At 41.8% G+C, this 26,904-nt stretch overlaps 1 protein-coding gene across 21 annotated transcripts in view; it reads right to left on the bottom strand.

Annotated features, from left to right (window-relative positions):
• magi1b (membrane associated guanylate kinase, WW and PDZ domain containing 1b) overlaps positions 1-26,904 on the bottom strand; it is a 137,564-nt gene that overhangs the window by 55,538 nt on the left and 55,122 nt on the right. For all 21 annotated transcript variants that reach the window (XM_085273327.1, XM_085273334.1, XM_085273329.1 and 18 more), the window contains exons 2-3: positions 23,903-24,019; positions 1,572-1,691 (exon numbers count right to left, since the gene is read on the bottom strand). In XM_085273327.1, the coding sequence (XP_085129453.1) occupies positions 1,572-1,691; positions 23,903-24,019 (237 nt within the window). The remainder of the gene's footprint in view (positions 1-1,571; positions 1,692-23,902; positions 24,020-26,904) is intronic.

Below are 26,904 nucleotides of genomic sequence, written 5' to 3'. Positions count from 1 at the left end.
GAGGGCATAAGAGGAGGGGTCGAAGGGCCTTTTGTGTGTGAGTGAAGTGTGTGTGTGTGTGTGTGTGTGTGTGTGTGTGTGTTGAAGGGGGTTTAGTCACAGTCTTTGTATGCAAATTGTGAAGTTGAGTTTGTCTGTGGGAGAATGCTAATCTCCAAAGCAAAACTGCTTTTGTTCTTTTTTTGTGTTTAATCTCAAAAAAGTTTCACAAGCAGCACCCCCCCCCCTCCCTTTTTTGTTTTATAACTAAACAGTTACTTTATTTCTCAAATCACTTTTTACTGCTATAGCTTAATTAGGCTGATATTTTCTAAGTCAACCTTAAACACCAGTTTCTCAGATAACAGATACTCTGACACATGCACAGCACCTGCTTTCCTCCATAAAAAATCCTCTCCATTTCTTCAGTGCCAGTGCAACATTTTGGTTTAACTGAAAAATTCAAATTCAAACACACAGAAAATCACTCATGCTCATCCAAAGAGTAACCAGGCAGAGGTAAAGAGACTGTACCATCTGCAGACCAGCATCTAAAGCCACAGTCTTAATGAGCGAATGGTGTTTGCTCCAAAATATAAGTAAGCTATACTGAGCTAGTCTAATTATTTTGCATTGGCTTGAGTACAATTAATCAACCATGCTCACAGACCTAAAGGATAAAATAATTAAATTCTAGAAGCCGATAGTTACAGATGATTCATAGTTTGAACTTTACATTATCAGAGGTGAAGATATAATAACAGCGAAAAACCTGCAGTCAAACATGATGGAATTATCCAAGAGGATAATGTTTCTGCTTTTCTGTAAGAGCAAAACACCCAGGTTTACACCATGCACAGACTGAAGAAGGTGGACTGATGTTTACATACTGTAGTTTCAGTTGTCAGTTATTATACGCAGTCTCGAACCACATTTTAGATCCTAACCAAGCTTCAGACTTTACTCTCACACACTTCAGACCTGTCTGAGTTTGACAGGCATTTCAAAACATTATGTAATAGATATGATGGGAAAAGCAAACTACATGACGGTTAACTTGTCATGTTGCAGAGCTCTGTGTGTGCCCTCTGCTTAGTAAAGACACGGAGGCTTTTGTGCTCTCTGCAAGTTTCATTATGGGCGTATCTTTGTGTGGAAATAAATAAAGTTTAAAAACTCGCTCAGAATAAGAGTAAAAGCTGTCTGAGATTTTATAAAATGGGTCTGTGTTGAACAAATGTTCTGTGTAGAAGTATACGCCTGTGCCTTTGTATCTCTTCCAGGAAACTGTTAGCTCAGTACGGTATCTAAATGTTATTCAGTTAATTTCAACCTTTACACTGTGTCTCTTATTCAGAAAAATAGCAAAAGCTCCAACAAACTACAAAATGAGTCTTCTAATACAATACAAGCAGCAGGTTTTAAAGTGATTTAAACCCTGTTTGTGTTATATTGTTGTTGGTAGAGATGGGAGGCTCGATCTGCTGGTTCTACTTCTAAGATTCACCTGTCCAGGTGTCTGCAGGACGGTGGGGTTTTTTTTCTTTTATAGTTGGCAAGGTCCAACAACTACAGCAACCTTTCTAATTTACCATCATATGTTCCTATCTCCAAGAGGGTCCCACTTTTCTCCAATTCCAGGAATTGCTCTACTGAGAGGAATTCGTAGTCCACGCCAGGAACTTCTCCTTCACGTGGGGCACGGGTAGTACCTAGACAGAAAAACAGAGAGAAACGTAAAGTTAGACGACTTCTTTTTTTCCCCATTTCATTATGTGACATTTCATCACCTTGGGAATCTGAGTGCTATGATGTCAAATGAACTGCCATGTGAACCCTTTGGGATTTCCCACACACACTCGTTCCACCTTCCTCCCCATAATGCTAATCTTTCTGTTCCTATATCCTCTCGTTTAAGTTGTGCATATATATCCACATGCATTAGAAGCCTCCATCGCAATTGGTGCAGAGCGAGTTGCAAACAGCAGAGCCTAAAAGAATGATTATCAATTGTCTGCTATGATGTTATTTCTCGGGTGGGGTGTGAAGTATTGTAGTGGCACCTCAGTGAGAGCCTGCCATATGTGCCGGGGTGGAATGGGAGTGTGTGTGTCTGTTTCTGAATTGGCATGCAGCCTGTGAAATTCTAGCACTTGCCTTTAATGGCTGCAGACAGTTGGCCGGTGTGGCACCAGCGGTAAACAGCTTTACACATGAAACGCTGTGTTTCTATTTAACCATTCAATGTTTGCCTGACTAATGCGATTTCCACGCTATTGTACGCGCCGCTCTGAAGTTCTCTTTAGCGTTATCTCACTCTCTACCTAATTGATTTTATCCTACTCCAAAAATCGAATTATTCTGGCACAAATAAAAGCATCCAGTGCCCATGGCAAAATATCTTTTTCTTCTATTTAGTGACAGCAGAGGGCTTTCCCTGCTTTGCCTTCTTCCCTTGAAACCCCTTTCTTCCATCTCCCGATCTGTCTTATCTTGCAATCATTTTGTCTCCAGTGGGCTGCTAAGCAATAAGCTGGTAAAAATAGATGTGTGAGAATACGGGGAGAGGCTCCCACTGCAGCCACGTTCGGTGACACTGGTGATAAATCACAGATGCGCACATCCTAACTCGAGCAAGCGTACAATGCACACAGAGAGTTTCCACGTCTGAAGATAATGAATCTCTTATACAAATATTCTTGACGTGCATCAACTCAATCATCTATTACAGTATATCGCCTATTCTATCACGGTTATATGCCATTGTATGAAGGACACAGACAGGGATAATCTTCTTGTGCATTACCAGAATTCGCAAGTAGCGCCCGCAAACATCTAATCGCTTGCGCACCAAGAGGAAATTGATTTAAAGTCAATCGGATACCAGTCGCTCTTTGCACGTTCCCAGGCAGAATTTCTTTTTGCCGAATGTCAACCGTAAAGAGTGCTCAGACAAGCCGGAGTGTCCAGCCGACTGTCAGTTCGCTTCGCATACAAAAGCGGCCATTGATTCGACTCCATTTAGACGGTGCTGCTCTTAGAAAACTAAATAGGAAGAATTGTGACCAGTGTTTCAAAGGGGGTGTTAAAAAAAAAAAGGGAGAAAAAAAAGCAGAGCCTTGGCTTATACCCAGGGTTGAGACACTGTTATCGCTATAGGCCTAATTAATTCAATATCCCCTCCCCACAAAAGCTCCATTGACCAAACTGTGGAATGGTACGAGCAAGAAAGACAGGTTGAGAGCCGAGCATAGAGACTCCTGCGACTGTGCTAAGAGTTAATGTAATCCAGCTGCTGGTGCACACAACGAAGCCTCGGAGGGTGTTCATCTAAAGCTGGCTGCCTTGGGGCTTAATGGTTTCAGCGTATTCACGAGTTGAGTTGGGTAGGTGGGTGTTATGTAGAAAGAAAAAAAAAATCATCATTAGCATTTCAGGAAGATGATCAAGGAAAAATGGTAAGACACTGGCAGTCACACTGTAATGCTGCCGCTGCATCAAAAACATCCCTCCAAAAAACTTAAAGCATTGCAGCCTGCAACTGTATGACACACACAGCAATGAAAAACTGTTTTTTATAAGGACAGAATAGAAACATTTAAGTCATTTATGCTTCTACAAGCATCCCGGGCCTGAGTTTCTGCTAATGAGAGGAATAATACAATGTGGGCAGGAAAGTTGCTAACTTGTGAGAGAAAGAAGTTTGTTTTCCAGTTACAACTTCTTTAGCTTCACAACTTCCTTGTCAAAAATAGGACCACATAGTTATGGCTCCATTAGAGAAAGCATGCACGATGTAAGGCATGACACGCCAGCATTTACATCACGCACAGTCGGTTGACCCTCTGAATGGTACTTCCTGTGGTCAGTTTTGGAAAGCATCGATAAAGCTGCTCACCTAAACTGTTCAACTTACATTCCTGCAGGATACTGAGCACTACCCATTAACACGTTGCATCCCACTTCAAGATACTGCCACACTTCCCCTGAATACTGAACTTACCACTAACTGTGTGGAAATTCTGCAAAACACTACATTTCAAGCAATGTCAAGTTTCTTTTTCTGAAGTATGCAGTGGCTGTGACTAGTCAATCCCAAACACCTTACCTAATATCAATAGCTTCAAAACATGTGCATACAACAGCCATCATAGAGGTTGTACACAACAAAATGAAGGAATTGACGTCTTTTTAAGAACAGAATTCATCAGCAATCCATTTATAAAATTAGTGAGAATAAAAAGGTCCAAAAGCGAACACATAACCTCAACCTCCAAACACAATCTCGACAGACCGAGTAGAAGGTTTTTAATTTTATATTAGATTAGTGTGTCAACTACCTTAATCTCGCACAGCTGAGCTAACACTTATTTTAGGTGAAACTGCAAAAAAGCCAATAAGCCTGTGTTTGAGGGTCAGCACGGAGGCTTGGGACTAGTTTTATTCAGCAAGGGGCTCTCTGCTGTGATTGGTGAAAATATAATAATGCATATCTGACTGAAGGGTATTTAGACCTGTCCTCACAGACACTTCACTACAAGGGCAACTATCACTGCTACTACTGCAAATGGAGTAAAAGAAGCAGTACTATAAGAAAAAACACTTGCCCATAGTGAGAGCAGGGGTCTGTGTGCATGTCTGCACACAGAGCAGGTCAACAGCCTCAAAAATACTGTCGCTGTCATAATGTGTGTTTTTTTAAAAAGTGTGGCTTTAAAGCTCTGCTGGTTTTTAATTTCTCCATTACCTGAAAGTGCTTTCACTAGAGCTTATATTTGTTTGTTAATATGTGTATGATTGTTGTTTAGAAATATGTACACGACTTTTATTAATTACACTTGTTCAATTGCTCTTTAATTCACATATCTAATCAATGGCAGTGCATTCGGGTGTGTAGATATAATCAAAGCAACCTGCCCGAGTTGAAACTGAGTGTCAGAATGGGGGAATAGAGGTGATTTAAGTGGTTGGTGCTGCCAGATAAACTCTTGTGAGCATTTTAGGAACTGCTGATCTACTGGGAGTTTCATACACACAACAATCTATAGGATTTACAGAAAATGGTCTACAAAAGAAAAGATTTAATGAGCAGTGATTCCCTGGGTGAAAAGTCTTTCTTGGCGTCAGAGGAGAATGGCCTGATTGTTTTGAGCTGTCAGGAAGGCTTAAATAATGACTTGTTTCACTTTTTGTATTCAGAATAGCATCTCTGAATTTGCAAAACATCAAATGAAGCAGATGGTCTAAAAGCAGGAAACCGAGGCTACATATTCACATGGGCTGGGACATGAGAAGATGGGAAAACGTTGACTCGTCTGATGAGTCTCGATTTCTCCTGCAACATTGCTGGGGTCAGAATTTGACATAAACAACACGGAAGCAACCGGTTCATACTGCTGGTGCAATCGGTTGGGAGATATTTTTTTTAGCACACGTCGGGCCCCTTAGTACCAACTGACCCATCTTCTGGTGGCTGCTTCCAGCAGAATAACACACCATGTCACAGAGCGCAAATCATTGGAAAGTGCTTTCTTGAACATGACAGTGAGTTCACTGCACTCAAATGGCCTCCACAGTCACTGATTTCAATCAAACGGGGCTCCTTTGGGATGTGATGGAACGAGAGATTCACATCGTGGATGTGCAGCCGACAAATCTGCAGCAGCTGTGTGATGCTGTCATATCAATATGGATCAAAATCTCTGAGGAGCATTTCCAGCATCTTGTTGAATCTCTGCCATGAAGAATTAAAGCAGTTGTGAAAGCAAAACTGGATTCAAACATGTACTTGCAAGATGTAACTAATAAAGTGGCCATTAAGTTATATGCAGTATTTTGTTTTAACTTGGGGCCCACTTGCAAGCAAGATCTTGATCACAATTAAACTTCTTAATTAAATAAATAAAATAAAAATACATTTGCATATCCTCCTGGTAAAACAAACCACTTTGTGTAGGATCAAGACTTTTTGCGCATGTTTGTGTGAACATATGGAGCTGTGCCTGACCTTTATTCCTTCCTGTCCGCCTGACTATCCGATTGTCTGTTCCTTCCCACAGATAAGAAACCAGCAAGCTGAGCCCAGCAGAAGGTTGACTCAGATACCCACAGTCAGAAGCAGTCTTCTGGCTCATATGTGAATGGCAAACATGCGCGCGCGCGCGCGCACACACACACACACACACACACACACACACACACACACACACACACACACACACACACACACACACACACACACACACACACACCTACCTTTTGGCCTGTAATAGTATAAACAGGTTTGAGAAGCAGACACTTCCTACTCAGTGTCCTTGTCATAATCAGCAGCTGTTCCCCCTCTGCCAGCCAAAACATGCATATGTAAGTGCCCGCACACAGACAGTGGGGAGGGAGGTGTCACCAAATGGCATGGTCTACGGATAACGGGGGTGTGGGTGGAGGGTAATCACCTAATGGAGCTTTATGCAACGATCTCCTTTGCAGCACACACATACACTCATAAACACTGCTTCATTATCATAACAGCTACAGAGGGGGCGCTGCCCTGTCTAAGCCGTGTACCACCTATGGCGATCGGATCAGACTCTACGAGGAGAGCAACTTAAATTCAGCACATCTGTACTTATTGGGTGCGGGGTGGAATGGATACTGGCCACCTTTGCTAAAAAAATGTTTTTGAAAAGTCAATGATCATATTGCTTCGATGCCCCTTAACTTATTGGCCAAATAATTAAGAAAAGTAAAAGCAGAAGGTAGACAAGAAGCAAAAAGGGAGACAGAAAAGATATACTGAAAGCATTCAGATGAGGCAAATAGTCAACATGGCACCCAAACTAGAACAGGTATTTCCACCCAAAAAATTTGATAAAATAAACAAATAGTGTAAATAAAAGTGGTACTAATGATTTTAACTAATATTGGATCAAAACATGGCTTATGGCAACTTAACTGTGTGAGAGCACAACAAGATGAAAGTCCTTTGAAAAGGAAGTTTTAAGGCTTTTGAAACATGAACACATTTATTATCGGCTTACTTTAGTATTTCAAAGCGTTCCAGCAAGGCCTGTAAAACTTCTGTGATTTTTAATGTTGCCATCCTCAACAGTTGGCAACATCATGTCCACTATCAAACATGGCCATGGCTGGCTTTATCAACTGTGAACCTAATTGTAACCAAGTGACAAACTTCACTTTGTACGTTGAGCTTAAAAAAAAACAAAAAAAAAAAGGTAAAATACCATTTTCAGGTATACAATTGTTCCTGGCTAACAGAAGGCCCCTTCAGACTGAATTTCTCAATCATTTCAAAGTGAGGACATTCTGTCAATCAGACATGTGTCACCTTCACTATAACAATCTTCAGTAGTATCATCTGTCGTTTGTGAGATTTCATAGGACTCCGTCTGACCTATAACGCACGAGGTCAGATTTGTCAAACCTCGGCACCTTAATTCTGATACCAGATTTATGACTGAGGATTTCAAATTTTGAAATGGATCCATAAACTTTAGTAAATGGATTAGTCAACTATAACTGACAGCTCAACTGTCTGTAGTCAAATATATAATCAGTCATTTTCTGTTAGATATGAATCGATGCTGTCTTCATGACGGGATTAATTTAACCTACACAGGGATGCTGCTGCATCAGGGAGTGCAATTATTTCCCTGTTTGGTTTCCTCTATATCGGTTGCATTTAGGCACCAGCGTTGATAACACGTTCATCTTTGCCGTCTGAACAAAAATTAGATTCATCTCTAAAGAAGGCAGTTTGGACAAAGTGAGACTGTGAGAGAGGTTAGAAAGCAGTCATTTCTTTATTTTGCTGTGCTTTAAATCAATCATTTCTGTCAGTGAGCTGCGAATATCACGACAAGACACATGAGCACAGCTGTTATCTTGTGCACGCCAAGCTCTTAATGGGATAGTGTTCAGATGTGCCGTGCTGAAAGTGATGTGTAAATGTTCGTAACACACTCTTCCAGAAATGTATTTAGGGTGTGCATCCAGCGAAGAAGCCGCCACGTTCAGATAGTGTCAAATTAACCAAAATGACTGCACGTTCTTACAGCAAAAGCATTGAAGTCCTCTGACTTTGAACTTTACTACATTCTAATAGGCACAATCAAAAACGTATTCACTCACTACAACAGTATCTGCTTCAGGGTCTACACAGCCCATCACCGACGAAACTAGATCACTCCGCTCTTCATTCAAGAAACACTCCCTGTAATTCTTTCCATTTTCTCCATGTTCCTCTAGCATTACAGTTAGAGGTTTCATAGGCAGATAAGCTCATGAACTCTGTGACCTCCCAGTCATCATCCTGAAATGTTTAACATCCCTCTTCCACTATAGCCTAAGACTCCACGTTCCTCCCTGCAGCAACTCCCCCAGCTCCTGACTCCAAAACAAGCCCATTGCCATTTTCTCGTAGCATTGCAACACTCAACATTAGTCAGCGTTCCTTGTAAACACTTGGGAAGATATTTGCAATGACAATTTTGTTGTCAGTGCTTTGAATTGAATATTGAATTGAATTAAGTGCTGTCAGGTTTCCAGTGTTGTCCACCTTACGGCTGCACTGAAAACTACTGATACTAGCTGAAGTTTTGTATAAGCCCCCCCTAGTTTCACTATATTAAAGTTGCTAAAACCTTAGTGATAAATTCCTAACTTGGTAAGCAGATAACATTTCAGGGCTTCTTATTTGAGTTGCTCTTGAACCTTTTCTTGAATGATGCAGTGTTCAAAAGTTGTTTATAACACTTTTAAATCAGCTATTTTGATCGTGTAAAGATCTGGATTGCACATGCATGTTTCTGTTGGCAAGTAAAAGTAAAAGAAACCTTCATAATTCTTGAACATCTGAAGTTTAATGTATTTACAAAACAAGTGAATGACGACTACTTTAGTGACCTTAGTAATAATCAGAATTTCGCAGAATCGGGTTTATCAGCAATCAAGGGCATAATGTTGCACGTGCACGTCTTTCAAACCACAATCAATAGATGACAGCAACTAGCCACGACCCTCACTGTGACCTTGGCTTGCCCACTTTGTCTAAACTGTCACTCGGCTTACAGCAGATCAATATCAGACTGCCTCCTTTTGTGCCAATGTCCCATTATCCAAACTGAACCAGGGTGTTCAGGGTTCATATTTTGGTTCAACGACGAGGAGAAAAATAATTTGATGTGTAATGGTGACACATATTACATACCAAAGGAAAAAAAAATCAAGACTTCACACAAGATGACTAACAATAACTGTCTCTTTCACAAATACACGGCCTAAGAATTTACATGGAATCTCATTACTTATCAAACAAAACATGCATGCAGTACACCTTATGATTTCCTGCTCTAAAGCAAAAAACTGATATAATGATCTTTACAAACTAACTTCAAGCACAGCTGACACTAGTGCCAGAGAAATCCAAGCAGCTCATCCATATTTAATTGATGGTAGACTATTTTGAGGGATCGTCTCCCCAAAGCAACCAAGTTGCCAAATAAGTCGGGACGCTGTGTGGAGACTGAATCTAATGTTTTATAATCATTTATAAATCACTCGTGTTTTAATTGGGAAAAAAATATTATTTTGGGGGGGGAAACCCAACTTATTAAACTAGGTGATATGTTTGAGTCCAATTTTGACAGAGCCATATTTAATAATAATTATTAACCACCTCCTCGAGAATATGCATGGTAGACTTAACTGTTGACGAGGCAGTCTTTCACAGCATGGTGAACACTTCCACACCTTCACCTCTAAAAAGCTCAACCTTCTATAAGACACTAACCAATTATTGTTACTGACCTGTTTCTTAATAATGTCATCAGCTGTAAAATGTCCAAATAGCTGCTGTTTTGATCATTTGTCTCCATCTCACCCTATCCCTAATATCCTTTCTCACCCCAGCCCTCTGCATGTCCTCCTTCACCGCATCCACGAGTCTTCCTCTGCTCTTTCCTGCCAGTTTCCTCTTCAACATCCTTTGTCTAGTGTATCCAGTACTCTGTTCTGAGCGCGTCTGAACCATCTCTTGCCTCTCTAACTTTATCTTCAAATTGCTCAACCTGAGCTGTCCCTCTGATGTACTAATTTCTAATCCGCTCCCTCCATCCCCTACCGGGTCGGCATCCTGTCCAAACCACACATCATAGCAGGTCTCACGACCATCATGTGAACCTTCTTTTTCGCTCTTGCTGCCATCCTTCTGTCGCAGATTGGCACTGGCACTCATCTCCACCCACTCCACCCCACCTGCACTCTCTTCTTTACGCCCCTTGTGGACTGTCCATTGCTTTGGATGGTTGACCCCAGGTATTTAAACTCTTCTACCCTCACCACCTCTGCTTGTTGCAGCTTCACTGTTCCACCCATCTCCCTCTCATTCACACTCACAGCTATATGTATTCTGCCAACGTTCATTCCTCTTCTCTCTAGTCCATGTCTCCATGTCTCCAGGCTCTCATCCACCTGCTCTCTCCTCTCACTACAGATCACAGTGTCGTCTGTGAGCATCATAGTCCATGGAGACTCCTGCCTGGCCTCATCTGTCAACTTGTCCATCACCACTGCAAACAAGAAGGGGCTCAGAGACTATCCCTAACATAATCCCACCCCACCTTGAATCCATCCGTCACTGCTGCCCCAGACCTCACCAATGTCTCGGTGTCCTTGTACATGTGAAGTGTCGTCTTTGGGGTATTTTTATAAACCACTACATTCTGTTTTAATTATATTTTATGTAGTTTTTTTTCTAACCTTACTGGATACAAGGTTGGACACTAGGTTTAGCAACATTTGAGAAGTCAGTGCATGATATCTCAGTTAGATTTGAGAGTACAATGACACAAGAGCATGACAACACTGTTTAATTATTCTTCACTTAAACATATTCCACAACACTATGAAGGACAGAAGTCTATGAGGACTTGAACCTTGATGAATTATATAGGAGACAGAAGACCTAACATAGGAGATGTTCTAGTAGACAGTAGCTGGGCAACAACTGAGTCAGATGATAGTCAGTGACAAAGTAAAAGACAAAAGTAATCTTAGCCATATTTCCTTAACACAACGACATTAAGGCAGATGAAAAAGAAGTAGAAGGAGGCTCTACAGGCACGCACACAGCTTCTAAAAATAGCCACGTGTGATAAATCTGTTTATTTCCTACACTTGCATTCCCCCAGAGCAACAGAGGACCCTGGGCACATATCCCCCCAGGCCGAGGCCGGGCCTTTCATTTTGGTGGTGACCTACATTTAATTCCTTCCACAAGGACAACGCAGGGCTTGACTCCACGGATGACTTTGTCATCATAGCTGGGAGCTGGGAAGTCGCCCTCCTTGACATCTTTATTTGATCCAGTTTGAAGCTTTAGTTTGGCAAAAATCATTAGGGCATCTTCAGCCCGCTTAAATCTTTAAGCTGTCATGGTTTAAAAAGAGGCAAAAGAACCAGGCTGAAATATACTTCTTTGATATTACTATCAGCTGGTCTTTTAACTCTTAACCCCTTGGACGCTAACTTGGAGTAACCCTTGAGCTTTTTTCCAAAAGCAGTTTCAGTCATATTTCAGGCCTATGGTCTCTGCCTCTGCAGCTACCCTTGGAAAAACTCTGAAACTATTCTAATGATCATTAAATCATGTCTTTACTGATATAGCAATAAAGGGTATGGAAGGGTCTTCAAATGTTGTCCTTAAGGGGGAAAGATTTACAGCAAGAAGGTTCTTAGTGCAAATCTCAAGGTTTGAGTGTTTCTAGATGATGGTGATGATGAAGGTCACCATGGAAATATAAGGTTCAACTTAAAAAAAAAGCAGTGACCCAGGTCAGGATATCCAAATAACACGATTATAATAGTTCTAACCTTGAAAAACTGTTCCACACAATTACTGTGTACCTGATATTTGAATTAAAAGACTTATAGGTCAAGCCTGTCCAAACGGCATTTCTTTATGAATTCTTTCACAACGACATCCAAGACAAATTACTGCCGCACACGTGCCGACTTTTTAAACATGTTTTTGCACGTGATCGATACCTGCCTAATCTGCAACAGCCACACCAGAAAGCAGAAGTTATTTTGTCACTGCTGATGACGCAACAGTATTGTTAAAAAAGCAACATGAACTGGGTTAATGCACACATGTCACACTGTATGGTTATAATTAGCAATAGTGTGCACACCGCAGCAATTTCTGTATAAAAAATTTGCAGCATCTATGTAAAACCATGATGTATTTGATTACACACACGCACCCTTTCAAAATAAAATAATTTTTGATCAATCACAACAATAAAGACATCTTTCTTTATTCAGTGCAATTGTTTAGATATCAGATATATCAATAAAGGATACTGTGCCACAGACAGGCACAAAGGAGTGTATTTGCAGGCTGTAGCAGTTCAGGTGAGCGGTTTAGGAAGCATGCAGAGGGTTCTTTCACGTAGAGATAGCATGAGAAAATACATTTAATGATTTTTTTTGTATGGAGTCATTTTAAAAACTGACAGCATGATTTTTGTATTTTTGGTTTGTTTGTTTTTTTACTGGAAACTGTCAAATTGACTCCAACTAATCTGTATTGGTGCTGAAAATAACTTATCAGTTTTGTAATGGGGCACTTCAGGGTATGCCCACACTATATCAACAGACACGCTATATCAACAGAATGACCATTGTGACCTAAAAAACAAATGTCATTCAAACATCGAGGTTCAGAGAAACAACATACAGATTAGTGGGTTTCTGGATTTAGAAATAAAAGCAGCATATTAAAACAATCATTGTTTGTTTCAACACTTTCACCACTGAAGTGATCAGTGCTGTGAGTGAAAAGTAGGCCATCATAAATGTGTTTGGCAATGATTCATTATCATAATTGTTCTATTAATAGAGCCAGCTGTTCTTATTCGGCTTCTGTGCTGCCATTCAGGTCACTCAGGACAGGAGTTATTTGAAACGGTGCATTTTAAGTGGTCTGTGACTGACACATAGACAATGGCGCCACTCCTAAACTCTGACAGCATATTTGGACAAAATGTTGTTTTTCTACACGTGATAAGACACACACACAGACACAATACAAGGCACAATGTATTCCAGGTTATATGTATGAGCTAGGGTAGAGCAGAAGCTGTTATCTGCAAAAGTTGGTTAAAACTTTCATGACACGACTCAGTGGATAGTCCACAGGGACTTGTGATGTTCACTCCCTCTGCTTCCATTCCCTCCATCACTCCTTTCTGCTTCCATCACTTCTCCAGTTCATTGATTAAGACCACAGGCTCCACCCAGTCTCTGATCTGCTCATTTGTGATTTCTCTGTCTGCAGTACGCTTGGCAGTTATAACAGCAGCTTGTGTGGTCGGGCAAAACTCTTCCTGTTTCGGGTTTGAATGGTGGAGAACTGTGGTTCTCCTCAAGTCTCACACCGGGTCCCACTGTAGGCCCAAATCTGTTTTTCTGCTCTAATGTTGCTGATGTCATACAATCCAGAAGTATAATTACAGCTTAATTCATTTTGGCTACAGCACTTATGTAAATGACCAGTGATACCGAAATCCAGATGTGAAGGATAAAGAGGATTCGCTTATGGTTTGCGTCAAGTAAAAGAGAAGACATTGTTTGTGCCTGGCTACTGAGATTAATACAATGCATGCTACCAATATAACTCTTTCCCCATCAGATGCCTGCTAGATGTAACCTTTGTCCCTTTTCTCAACAGAGTGGTCCTATTTCATGGCTGCTTCACAAGTTAGTATAGTCAAACCACAACTTTATTGATATATATCAGGGGTGGGGGAACTCCATGCCTCAACGGTCGGTGTCCTGCAGGTTTTAGATGTGTCCCTGATCCAACACAGCTGACTTAAATGGCTAAATAACCTTCTCAACATGTCTTGAAGTTCTCGACAGGCCTGGTAATGAACTAATCATTTGATTCAGGTGTGTTGGCCCAGGGTGAGATCTAAAACCTTCACGACAACGGCTCTCGAGGCCTGGAGTTCCCCACCCCTGATATATAGTTATGTGCCAAAACTTGGGGGAGGTTGCCAGATGTCATCTTTATGGGGGTAACAGTTAACACTAAAAGGCATTCTGGTTAAAAATCTACACCAAACATTTCAGATTTTGGTCATTTTTTAGTCATAGGATGCTAGCAGCTGCAAATGAACTCTTGACCAGCTATCTTCTAGCAGCAATGAATAGCAGGTTAGAGAGGTCATGCAAGTTCATGTCCGTAAAACTCGATACACCAGGATCTTTTTAAAACATCTTCATAGACAAATATGATTGTCTTGACGTCACATGAGGCTGATTACCAGGGGTGGGCAATTCCAGGCCTTGAGGGCCGTTCCCCCTGCAGGTTTTAGATCTCACCCTGGGTTAACACACTTGAATCAAATGATTAGTTCATCACAATTCCTCTGGAGAACTACAAGACATGTTGAGGAGGTAATTTAGCCATTTGAATCAGCTGTGTTGGATCAAGGATACATCTAAAACCTGCAGGACACCAGCCCTCGAGGCCTGGAGTTGCCTACCCCTGCTTTATATGTAGCCCTTTTTACTAGTCTCCAACTCTTCCAATCAACTAGACAAGGCACCTAACACATAAACCTATGGGACACAAAGTGCCTATGGTTTGTTCTTATAACTGTGACAACATCCAGACAATTTATTTTTTAGTCAAACTCATTACAAAAATTCCATAATCGTTATAAAAGAGAAAAGCTTATTTTGGAAAGTGTTTACGCATTTTGCTTTTGGTAGATTAAACACAAGACAAGAATAAAGGGGGGGGGGGGGGGGGGGGGGGGGGCACCACACACACAAGGTAACTATAGCCAAGTTTTCAGGGTTTTTTTCCTTCAAACGGGCCACATTTTGTTGATTCACTGTGGTTTATTAGAGCATCTGCTTTGATTAAATAGGTGCCAATTTAAAGAATACTGTATGTAGCTGGTGGAAAATGACAAGGAAGCAGCACGGATTATGGGCCTGCCTCAGAAATCTGGCTACAGTCTTAGACCCAACTGTTGTGCAGAAGCTATTACAAAAGCATTTCCCTCAGTCTCCACAATAAACATGCTCTCATGTCAAAGCTAGCCGGCTAGTCCAAGTCCTAGTCCATTTTCCAAGAAGATACTGAGGCATGTCTTCATGGATAATTTTCAAGACGCGCACAACCACATGCACAAGCACACACACACACACACACACGTGGGGGGGTAGCAGACTGGCGCTATAGTCCAAAACCAAAACAGAGCCATCCACCATCTTGGCCAGAGCAAGCCTGCCAGTGTTTTTTTCCCTTCTTTTTTCTCTTCCCCTTTTGGTGTAAGAATGCACACACACACACACACACACACACAAATGCAGGAGGGGTCACAAGCTGACTGGGGTTTGTCACCACGGCAGGGGGATAAGGCCATCTGTCTCAGTAAAGGGTTAATCCAACCAAAAGCACAAGCCACAAATTCCAGCATTTTCCAATCCTCACGTTTCTGTTTACATTACATCTTTTTTGTTTTTTTGTTTTGCTTTATGTTTTTTGACTTTTTTTAGGTTTGAGGAGAGGAGCAGTTGCAGTCCATTGTCCAGGCTTTCAAACAGCCCCAACACCCCAAACAATCTCCCTTATGTGGTGATGATGGGCAAACAAATATTAAAAGGGACCATTTTTGTTGGGGTTTTCTAGACCTATAGTTGCTTTTCATTTGCGATTGACTGCTTTGAGTCAGGGGAGGTAGTTTTCGCCACTCTGGTTGGCTGAAAGAGGTATGCAAATAAGAGACAACGCACACATAAAAATACAAATACACACACCACAATCAGATCAAAGCAGGATTTCTCTTGACCCGCTATGTTCTCCATTCTTTCCCTTTATAAGAAATTCATTCAGCCCCATATGATTCCCATACAGATAGATGAGGACCAGGTTAAAAGGAGAGAGCTAATAAAATCCACTGCCAGTAGTGCAGTGTGAAGCTAAATCAGGCAGAAACCTGCCTGAAAATGCCCCTGCGCACACACTCACAGCCGGCCTTTGTCTTTTTTATTCCACCCATAAAGGAAAAAAGCACCATGGGCTAGCTACTACCTACAGCAATATGAAAATGGAAAAGAAAGGCTCTAAAACGATCCATTTAGAGGGGCGGGGTGGGAGCAGGGATGGGGATGGGGAGGGGGTCATCCAGACATGAGATCGAAGAAAAAGAAAAAAAAGAAAGAAAAGAAAGGTTGGGGGGGAGAAAGAGGAAGGATGAAAGAAAGGCAAAAGCTAACTGTAGCATCCCAGAAGCTGCAGACAGACAAACATACAGGCGGCAGTTTGCTGCTGGAGGCAATGGCTTCCAATGTGATCACACATGTCAACAGATCACACAGCCTTAACAGAGCCATCACAGGGCTGAAGAGCTTCCACCACAAACACACATACTGTACATTCACAAACAGGAAGTGACACTTTGCGCACACAAACACACACGGGGGCAGCGTGTCGGGCCACAGACAAAAATACACACAGACACGAGCATACCTGAGACAGACAGACACAGACACACACAGCTTCCGTTTGACCACAACACATCAGCCTCCATTACTGCCAGCGATGTGCCTCCGTCTCCCTCGCTCTGCTCCTCATACCTTCCGCCTGATGCACAGCCATCCCCATCGCCTGCCTCTCCATCCCAACCCCCAACCATTAAATCACAGCAACCCTAGGTGTCTCTTCTGCAAAGAAAACTCAAATCAAAATACCTCAATCAGGGAGCCTTTGAGGGGGGGGTGGGCTTCTGCTCCTTCCACTACAGTCCACAGAACAACACCACGTCAACAGGAGACAGGAGGAAAAAAAAAAATCCAATCAGGTGTAGATGAGGAATGAGGAGGGGGGAGAGAAACAACCCAAAAAACAAACAGTGCAGCTCCACCGTTCCTTCTCCTTTCCACCTTCTCCTTCCTTCTCCTGTGTGTCTGTCCTCTGTCCAGCTTTGTGATGCTAAGCTAACGAGAGCTAAGCTAAGCAGCATCCACACACTGACTTATAATGCGCTCCCGTCTCATACCCACACACACCAGCGCTGAGCTGAGCTTCAGTCTCTCTCTCGCTGACTGAGCCCCGCTGTTTTCCGTCTCGCAGGCACCCACATGCACCCGCCCACTTCCCCCTGCTCCCTCCCCTCCTCTTGGCTATTCACCCCTATTCTTTCTTGTTCTCATAGATCCCATCGGATCCCAACGACACCTCTTGTTTCACCGCTCCTCTCAGGACACTGATGTTCTTATACACACAAACACGTACGCTTGCTCTGGCTGTTGAACAAGTTCCTGGCAAGTCATCCTTGACCGACATGTGACGAGGAACCTTTTGCAGCAAATAAAGATGTGGAGTTAGGAGGTGAGATGAGAGCTGGCCACAGAGGAATGGACTGAAGTGAGACTGAGGCTGCATAAATATATATGTCAAACGCAAAAGAAGGAGCTAAATAGCCTAATTCCTACACTGCTGATATTTATAGAGGTTACAAGTCTGGTAGATAGATAAGCAAACTATAACACAACTAATCAACCGGGATAACTGCAGAACAATCCCAAAAGAACGAGTTCAAAGGTCCTTCATGTGAGAGTCAAGCTGAAATATGGACAAACAAGAAAAAACATATTTAAACTTTCCAAGTGGAAGAAGCTGCTATGTTGTGCTTTGTTGTTAAGGAAGGGGGCTGGGAAATGCAGTGCAAAGATATACAATGGAGTAAGGTCAAAGGTCAATAAAATCTGCATGCATGGAAATCTCACTTTATTTTGAGTGTGGTGTTGATGGACTGCAGAGCTCAAAAGTTAAATTTTAAAATGTAATGAAGGAGCAACTGCCATCAGGAAAAAAAAAACAAAGTAAATCACTGCTGGACACTTGCATTGGTGCGAGATTTAGCAATAATATTAGCATTTAATCTACAAGGTGTGCTGCTTCTTACGCTCCAAGGGACTTCATCTATCACAAATCCCCTTTATGGCAGCAATCCTTTGATCCTGATAATGGTTTTGTACCCCGGAGAAAAAAATAAAAAATAAAAACCATTTTGCCTATTCGGCAGTTACTGTTTCCTGCACAGTTGGCTTCATCTACCTGCAGCATGCTGGGAACCCCCCATTTTAAGTGTGCTCCAACTAATACAGAGATGCTGTTTTGTGACCTAGAGCCCTACCCCTGTGGTTTAAAAAAACAAAAGTCAGCAAAAACAGAAAATAAATCTGTACAACAACAATGTTCCTATGTCTGCATGAAGCTACACCCAGCAGCTGGTTAGCTAAGCCTTGCAGCCGTTTTTGAAATGAGCAGACACAAATACTGTTTTGGCTACCGTTTCCTCCTCCTCCCAGTTGTCGGGCTAAGCTAACTGTCCCCCGGTTCTATAGCTTAACTTCTGACATAAAGAGATAAATGTATTTCAGAAGATTCTTTTAATTCGCAGATGTCAGCAGGTGTGGTGTGGATGGACTACTGAGATAATGCCAATGTATAGTTCTGTGTCAGTACAAAAGTTGCACTCAAGTATGGCCGTGGTGTAAGGTGTTTGGAGAAGTCCAGCGCGTGGCAAACTTGGCTTTGAGAGATGGTTGAATTCAACAAAGAACTGGTTTAACAGGAAGGATTAGTTGTTGAACAGACATGTTCGAATACACTTAGGAGAGCTTCCCTTACATAGTGCGTGACAGATACCGGACACACGGATTATTTGACTGACATGCATCCTCTTCTCAGGAAAAAAAAAAAAGAGCCTCAAGTTTAGATCTAGGTCTTGTTTTTACCTTGTAGTGCCTTTACTTGACTTCATTTGCTGCTTAGAAAGGGCACCGCCACTCTCAGAGCTTTGTGCATTTCTTTTGCTTTGTTGAGGTACCACTGTGTGATTGCATCTCCGACTGCAATTTTTAAAGTATGACTAGAGAGGCGGCTTGTGTGTCCGTTGTTGACACAGACGAAAACCCGCTCGTATTGGACAGGACAGTGAGCTCTGATCCAACCACAGGTTATACATCTAAATGCTTATTCATGTTTATGTTAGCTTGACTAGCTAGCTAGAATCAACACTGATTTGAGTGTGTTTGTCCCCCAATCTTTCCATCCCCTCTCTCTTTTCTCCTCTCTGCCCATCCCCCCCGCTTCTTGCCCTCCTCCCACACCCAAACTCCACCCTACCCCCATCTCGATCCCCACGGCTTCAGCCCACACCTCCCTCCAAGCCGTCCTCTTAGCCTATATACGGGTCGTCCAATTGTCTGCACTGCCAGTCCCCCAATTCATCATCACTCACACACACACACACACACACACACACACACAGACAGACACACGCACGTGAACACAGACTTGTGCAAACCCTGTCCATTTGAGGAGCGATCCCCAAGCCATCGGCATCACAACAACTACAGCAGACAATACTGCTTACTTGCCTTGATGCAGGCGAGATCAGAGCTCCCTTTTCAAGGCTTGTCGACACAGAACGGCGAGATTTAAATATCAGGTATTAAACCCACAGAGCAACCGTCTTCTTCTTGCTACTGCTCCGATCGTTGTAACTGGCAGGGAGGAAAAAAAGAAGAGGAAGACAAAGACTGATACAGAAGGAGAACGGGAGCAGCAGTGGCAGCGGGAGGACGAGAGGCAGTGGTGTCATGAGTTGGGGGGGTCAGGAATGAAGAGGAGGAGGATAGAGGGAGTGGAGGGTCGGTGGGGATAATGGGAGACTGGGAATGTTTGACGTACAGATGGGATGACCACAAGGGAAGCAGATAAATGCCTCGGCAGATGGGGGAGGGTGGGAGTGCTGTGCTTCAAATATTAACAGGGTTATAGGGACAGCTGACTTTTTTGGACATGCGAGTGAGGAAACTAGTTTATGGACAAATGACAACAACAACAACAAAAATTCTCTTGCACTTCTTGTTAGTCATTTCTCCAACCATGTTTTAAAAGTTCATTTTTATCTGGTTTTTACCCCTTAACTATATAATTAGTCCAATTCCACTGTGCCTTATTAAAACTGCTGGCTGGATGGTAAAATAGCCTCCAATCATTTTTCTATGAAGCGAGTGTGTCTAACTGTTTTTTCTGAAACTGAACATTAGGATATTTACACCAGCTGCTTATGTTTTTTTTTTAATAAAGCTACATTCAAGTTTAAGATATAGTGAAGTGGCGTATGGACAGCAGACAGCAAACACGCACTGAAAACTGTTACAAAATACTGTTTAATCCCTCCGTTGTTGTGTAGTTGTTTAGGGAACCAGTGTGTGTGATATTCTTGCCGATTTCCAGAATAAATCTTAAATCAATTTCTTTACCTTGCTAAGAACCAAAGCAAAACCTGTTTTTCCATGTTTTTTCTAGAATGCACTGACTTTGGAACGACGTCACTCCCGAGTTCCGACATTGGAGCTCTAAAGAATCTGGATCCTGGCGTTTTTCTCGTCTCCCTCACCCAGTCGCAGCAGATAGCTCCCCCTCCATGAGCTTTCCTGTTAAAACAGAGTTCTTCCTTCCCACCATTGCCAAGTGCTTCCTCGCAGCGGGCCACCTGATTGTTGCGGTTCTCTCTCCATTTATTGTACAGTGTACCTTACAATGTAAAGAACCTTGAGGCGACTGTTGCTGTGATTTGGTGCTATATAAATAAAACTGAACTGAGCTAAATGTCAAGCAGCTCACAGGTAATACATGGATTTTGACCTATAGTGCTCTGACAGTGACAGGAGGACTATAAAAGTGTAGAAAGGTTGATTAAGCTGCGATACAATTTTTGCCAAATTACACCAGACCTCTCTCTCCTTCTGTTTCTCCACCTGCTGTTTGCTTTAAAAAAAAAAAAAAAAAATCATCACACGAGCACAGGAACATGTGAAAGCGCCTTGATCAAGGATCCGACCATTATAAACAAAGATAAACACTGACCTCACACAACTGCAGGTCAAATGCAAACACACCCATTTCACAAACACGTGCTTTTTGCTCTGACTGTGATGGGCATAAGGATACATTTAGTCACTGCCCCATGCAACATGACCTCAAACAACACAAAGAAAATATTAAGCTGTTGCAAAGCATCTCTGAATTCAATATTCTGGTAAAAGATGGACTCTCCACTACGAGCCATGACAATGAAAACTTTAGAGTCCTATTAAACATGTGGCCCGGAGAACACCTTCATGCACCGTTTGCTGCCAACAGCAGCGAGGTTTTTACTGGTGTGCCTCGGACCACTCCGTAATTAAAACGGCTGGCCCCTCCCACCATCTACCAGTGTCTAGCTGACATATGGCAGTGGAGGTAATGCAGACAAAGTCAGATAGTAATTTGTGTGAGAGACCATGAATAAACTAATTAAAGAAAGCCAGCTGATAAGAACCATGAACATTTTCATCCTTCGGCAGATCCTTTTCAAATCCAATTCCAAAAGAATGAACTTAAAATCCAATATGGCGAGGACATGGAAACCATTTAGCTGTTGAATAACGCTGATGAACACTTTCATCGCAATTTGCATACTGTGGATTTTAATTTATACTAAAAAACAAAACAAAAAAAACAAGCAAAGTTTTTATTGTGGAAATTGTGAAATTATGTAATATTGCTATTGTGAGACTGATGGATATTACTAAAGATCACTATATCACTGCACCACAGATGCAAATATTAAAATGCTGAGTAGAGACATTTGCAGACAAGCCAATCATTTATGCAGTTTTGCTCTTTCCCCCTCGCTTATTATAAGTCAGGCATTCTGTAACCACGATAAGTAGGGATTTCCAACTCGAGCAGCAGGATAATGATTCACTATCCTCTGATTGGTCCAACTGGACCACTTTCAATGTCCTGTGCAATTCAAGGTTAAGTCAAAATTGGCAACAGGCATCAGGCATAAATCTACTCTAGGAATATCATCTGTCTATAAGAATGCTATTATGTTGTTTATACAATAACGCCACATCATTAGCACCAACACTGTATTCAAGTGGTTTTTTTCCTGGAGCAGAGAATGAAACTTCAAATGTCTAATTTCACTTTGAAGCAGTAGATATGAGAGAAATATGCGGCATTAGAAAATAAATGTGCTTTCAAATAACTGTTGCTATATCAACACTAAGAAAAAACACATCAAAGACACCAGGCCTCTATTCCTGGATTATCCAACCAGAGAAGATACTGGTTAGTGATAGAGGGATGCTGATGAAGCTACAGGTACTATATTTACTGCCTTTATTGATCCAGTGGTCATGAGATACTACTAGGCTATTCATCGTCTTATATGCTGGTAAAAAGAAGGCAAATCTACTTTTTGAGGTTTGCGAAGACATGTTATCTATCATCCAAGAGGCTTCTTAAGTAAAAAACAAAAAGGTGAATAGAGGTGGTGGCTTATGATACCAGCTATCAGCCACTTACAATGCAGTCTTAAGACCTCCTCCCAGGTTCTTTAACTCCAACACTCACACCTAACCTAAATGGATCTCAATAGGCAATATGATAGAGTGGGGCAAGGCCCTACATTGGTTTCACCTTTAACCCCTGGTTATGCCAATGACACCCCTTTCTTCACACCGTGGCTTATGTGATGACTCACATGATTGATAGGTCAGGACCACCTCCAAAGACCGCAATCCCCACTAGGGGTTAACGCTGCATTCCAGAAACCACAGAACTCGGGAGTGACACCACTCCTGAGTTAGCATGTTCCCAAAAACACGAAAAACAAGGTAGAGCGATCCAGGCTTTACTAGCAGTTCAGCAAAACACTTGTTTTTTGCACTTAAAAGCACATTCATGGATATGGCCTGGTCAGTGCTCTGAGTATGGCTTATTTAGTGAGTCACAAATACACAACAGTGGCATTACAGAGAAGTTTCAAAGTTCTATGTTCAATGCCGCCATCATGGACTGTTAACTCTGGGCTGCTCAAACTTTGTGAGTAGGACATCAGAGTTGAGAGGGTGTTCCTACTGAGAGCAGGAAAAAAATCCAACTTTCAACTTATTCAGGAACACACCATAAATGTGCGAATAAGTGAAGAATATTCTTGGATGAGCGGTAAAACGTCTTCACAAACTTGACCCTACACAGACTACACTCTCCATTGTGGAAACGGCAGATATTTTTTCCCTTGATCTAACTTGATCTAACGTTACTTGACAGGATGGGTGGTGCGTGCAGCATGCCTAACTTTGTGTCAACTAGTTGATGATTAGTTTGGAAAGAAGGCAGAAGAGCGGGATGAACAGAAATGTTGTGTGATTAAACAGATGAAGTCATGATTAAGGTTTTTCAGGAACAGGATATGAAGCAATCAGTCCTGCTAATTGCACGGCCAATATTGGTTTAAAGACAAACAATCAGGCTTAATTAGAAACAGCGGTAAAGGGTCTGTGTGAGGCAAGCAAACTCATTCATACATGGATCTAAAACTAATGAAGCCTGGATGTGAGACGGCGGTTTGCAATGACCTAAACGAAGAGTTTTCTGATTTTGTTTGGATGCTTACACAACACTGTCCCCTGGTAATGGTAATACGCTACTGCTTAAACAGTATTTAGGGATGGTTAATCATGTGCAAAAGACTGATCAATACTGATGTTCTTTAAGAATATCGTTGCTGATGTGAGGAAGAGGAAGAGCACTGGATAAATGACTGATGGTCACGTACCCTAGAATCTTCTGAATGTATACTGTATGTATGTATACTGTACTTGGACAGACTTTGATGTATGCGTTTGTATGATTCCTTTAATTATGTGTTTTGATGCAAGTCTCATACATTTCTTGAATGCATACTTATCAAAAAGAACAGAATGTGAAAGACACAAGAAGGATTCAGCAAAAGACATGTCATGAACTCACAAGGCACAGCGTGACGGTAGAGGTTGTCTCTGATGGTCTGCTGCAGTTCGTGGTCAGGCGAGGACTTCTGGAAGCGCTGGCTCAGATACTGCTTCAGGTCCTTGGTCAGCTTGCTTCCTGTGATTGTGAACACAAATGTATCAAAACAACTGAAGTAAAAAGCAGGCCAGCACACATAAAAACATCACAAGAGCCAAAATGACACTGTTAATCCACAGCGGAGCGTCAAATGACCACACCGCTTGGCTCCTGTGAAAAGAAATACACAGGTTTGTCCTGCAACTACAGTAAAGCTTGATGCTGAGCGAGTGCACAGCCGTGAATTGTACACTTGCCATCGTCACTGAGAGGGGGTAGCTGGCCGCTCACTCTCGCTCCAGCAGGCCAGGACCAGCCAAATCTAAGACTGCTAGCACCATGGCTAACACAGAAGCAGCCCTCCTACCGTTTAGCCATCTGCACCTCAGACACACATTAGGCAACTAAAGGGCAGCATGAGGGGAAAGTGTCCATATGTGTGTGTGTTTGCTCCCGAATCTGTGCCTGTGTGTGGTTATTACAGATACTGTCCACGTTAGTGGCAGTTCCACGCCTGTTCAAACGCATCACATGCAGTCTGAGAACATAACAGAAAAAAAAAAAAGAGCCGAGATGTCTGCCGTCACCCTAAACAGACTGAAAAACTGGGTTTTATACTCAATTTATACTCGATGACAATTTCATGATCGAATTTCGTGACAAGACTCCTTCAGGCAACAACAAACATCTTATTTTCTTCATTAGTGTATGTCCCATTACTCATTATACAAATGATGTATCTCCCATCTTTGCATGGCTGCCGAGACCATTTTTGGTTGTCTTGGGCAAACAACCAATCATAAAAGGCCCTGGTTTCTGTTTCCATGGAAACTGTGTGTAAGTGTGTATGTGTGTGTACATGCGTGCCGGTGTGTGTGTTTAATAAGATGATTGAGTTTGTTACCAAAGTACAGAAGAGCATTCTGCATTGGTTAGCAGAAAATATTGTTTTTGTTTTTAATGATGTAAACCTACAATGGAAGCACACCATGCACAGGTATGGTGCGCCTGCCTTTTATTTGATTGTGACCAAATATTTTGTCTGTGATGCATGACAATATACATGAAGAAGCACAAAGTAGATGCAGAAACATATGGGCAAATTATCAAATTGTGGTTTGGAAGCAGTCGGGTAATTAAAATGTCAGCATAGAACACATTTAACTGTTGTTCCTCTGAATTTGCAGTTTTTTTTCCTCATCTTCATTTTTCTGTTTTAAATAAAAAGTTCAAATTTAATATTTCTCTTAATTTGTATAAAAAATAAAAAAAATTTTTAAAAAAGCGTCTGTAGATCACACTCCTTACTAGGAGTTAATCCAGCTCCATGTATTGAAATGTAATTGACTCCGTTATAAATAAACTGAGGTCTTCGACCACTGCAAAGGTGAACCGTTATAAATCAGTTTTACTAATCGATGATGCGTAAGCTGTCTATAAAAAGAGGTCAAGTCTTCCATCACTATCTGAGCTTGCTGTTGGGAGGGTATGCTGCTCCTGGCACCGTCCCATACAGACATATCACTCAGTTGTAATCCTCACAACAGGTCACAAGCTAACTCTCACGCCAACAGAGAGCCTAACACACTCTCTGATGTGCTCATGTACACAATTACTAGAGGGCCATGGGTACTCCTTCCTGCCAGACTTCAGACTGATTGTGTAACCCAATGTGAAATTTGGACTGGACTCCCTGCAATATCACTAAAGGGTCACCCCAAAGTGAATGATGGCACAACATAGTACAATTTAGGTTTTTCCTAGTAATGTTAACTCAATATTGTGGTATATTTTTAGCCATAAAGAGGTGTAGCCACTAATATGAATCAAGATCCAAAAATGCTGAATTCTGCAGTTCCAATCAGGCTCAAAACCAAGTGCTCATCAAACTCAGCAGCAGCTTTTGTGCATCATCAGTACACATTATTTTGGCTGATTAAAAGATGAGTCACTCTTTCAGATGAAGCAGGCCGGCTTAAGAAAGCTAGCACAATCCTTTTACGTGGTTGGTGATGGGTGTGCCATCAACAGCACCTCAAGGAGCAATTGCATAAGAGCTAATCCAGTTACATTGAGTCTGTCCTCCCCCAACTCTCTCTTTGTGTGCCATTATCTTGATGGAACAACGATGCTTTCGTAAAAATGAGCAGCCATCCTTCAAAGTCACAAAAGTATGAATAACAAGACCCTAAAGGACTGCCAGAGTAGTAAATGATAAGAAGATAATCAACATGTCCCAATGTAATTAAGTAGATAGCGCTATCTGTCATCCTTCTGCTCCTGTACAGAGCTGATAATTAAGGCTATCCACTGATCCCCACCTGGTGTCAAAATATGGCATTTAACAGTAAGCATTTAGGGGAAAGTCTGACCCAATTTCAACTACCTGCATAGACCAGGCTGGTACTAAAGCTCACCATTACAAAGAAGCTGCTTAAGCCTTTTTTCCCTAAAACTGAAATTACCTGCTAGAGCTCCATATTAAGACTCTATGCCAAAAGTCAAGTCCTAATATATTTCATCTGGCACATCTGAAAGGAACACAATAAAACAAAGCAAAATAAAAATACAATTAGGATTTGTTCAGGATACAAGATCCAGATGTGAGAAGCAAATCAAGTCAACTTAGATGTTACTTGCCTTGGAACTCAAGGCAAATACAAAATAAGGAAAAAACAAAACTCTGAATCAGTCTCTTTTCAGAAATCACAAGGCCCACAAACTATTTTTTATCTAAAGTCTGCATTTGGCAGCCAAAAGAAACATACAGCTAGCTAACAGTAGAACCTGGCTGAAGGAGATGCTGATAATATTTACATCTTTTCAAACTGTCGAGCACAAGCTTCCCATCACACGTTAAATTATTCTTTTCTTCTAATGTAGTTGGACACTACGAATTCTCCTGACATTTAAACCTTGAGTGG

The sequence above is a fragment of the Mchenga conophoros genome, linkage group LG5, assembly GCF_057382185.1.
Source record: "Mchenga conophoros isolate Kocher_MC1m ecotype Shallow Benthic linkage group LG5, M_conophoros_male_GT1.1, whole genome shotgun sequence".
In the NCBI taxonomy this organism is placed as follows: Eukaryota; Metazoa; Chordata; class Actinopteri; order Cichliformes; family Cichlidae; genus Mchenga; species Mchenga conophoros.
Note: the sequence above shows the minus strand (reverse complement) of the source record. Positions and strands in the feature narration are given on the sequence as shown.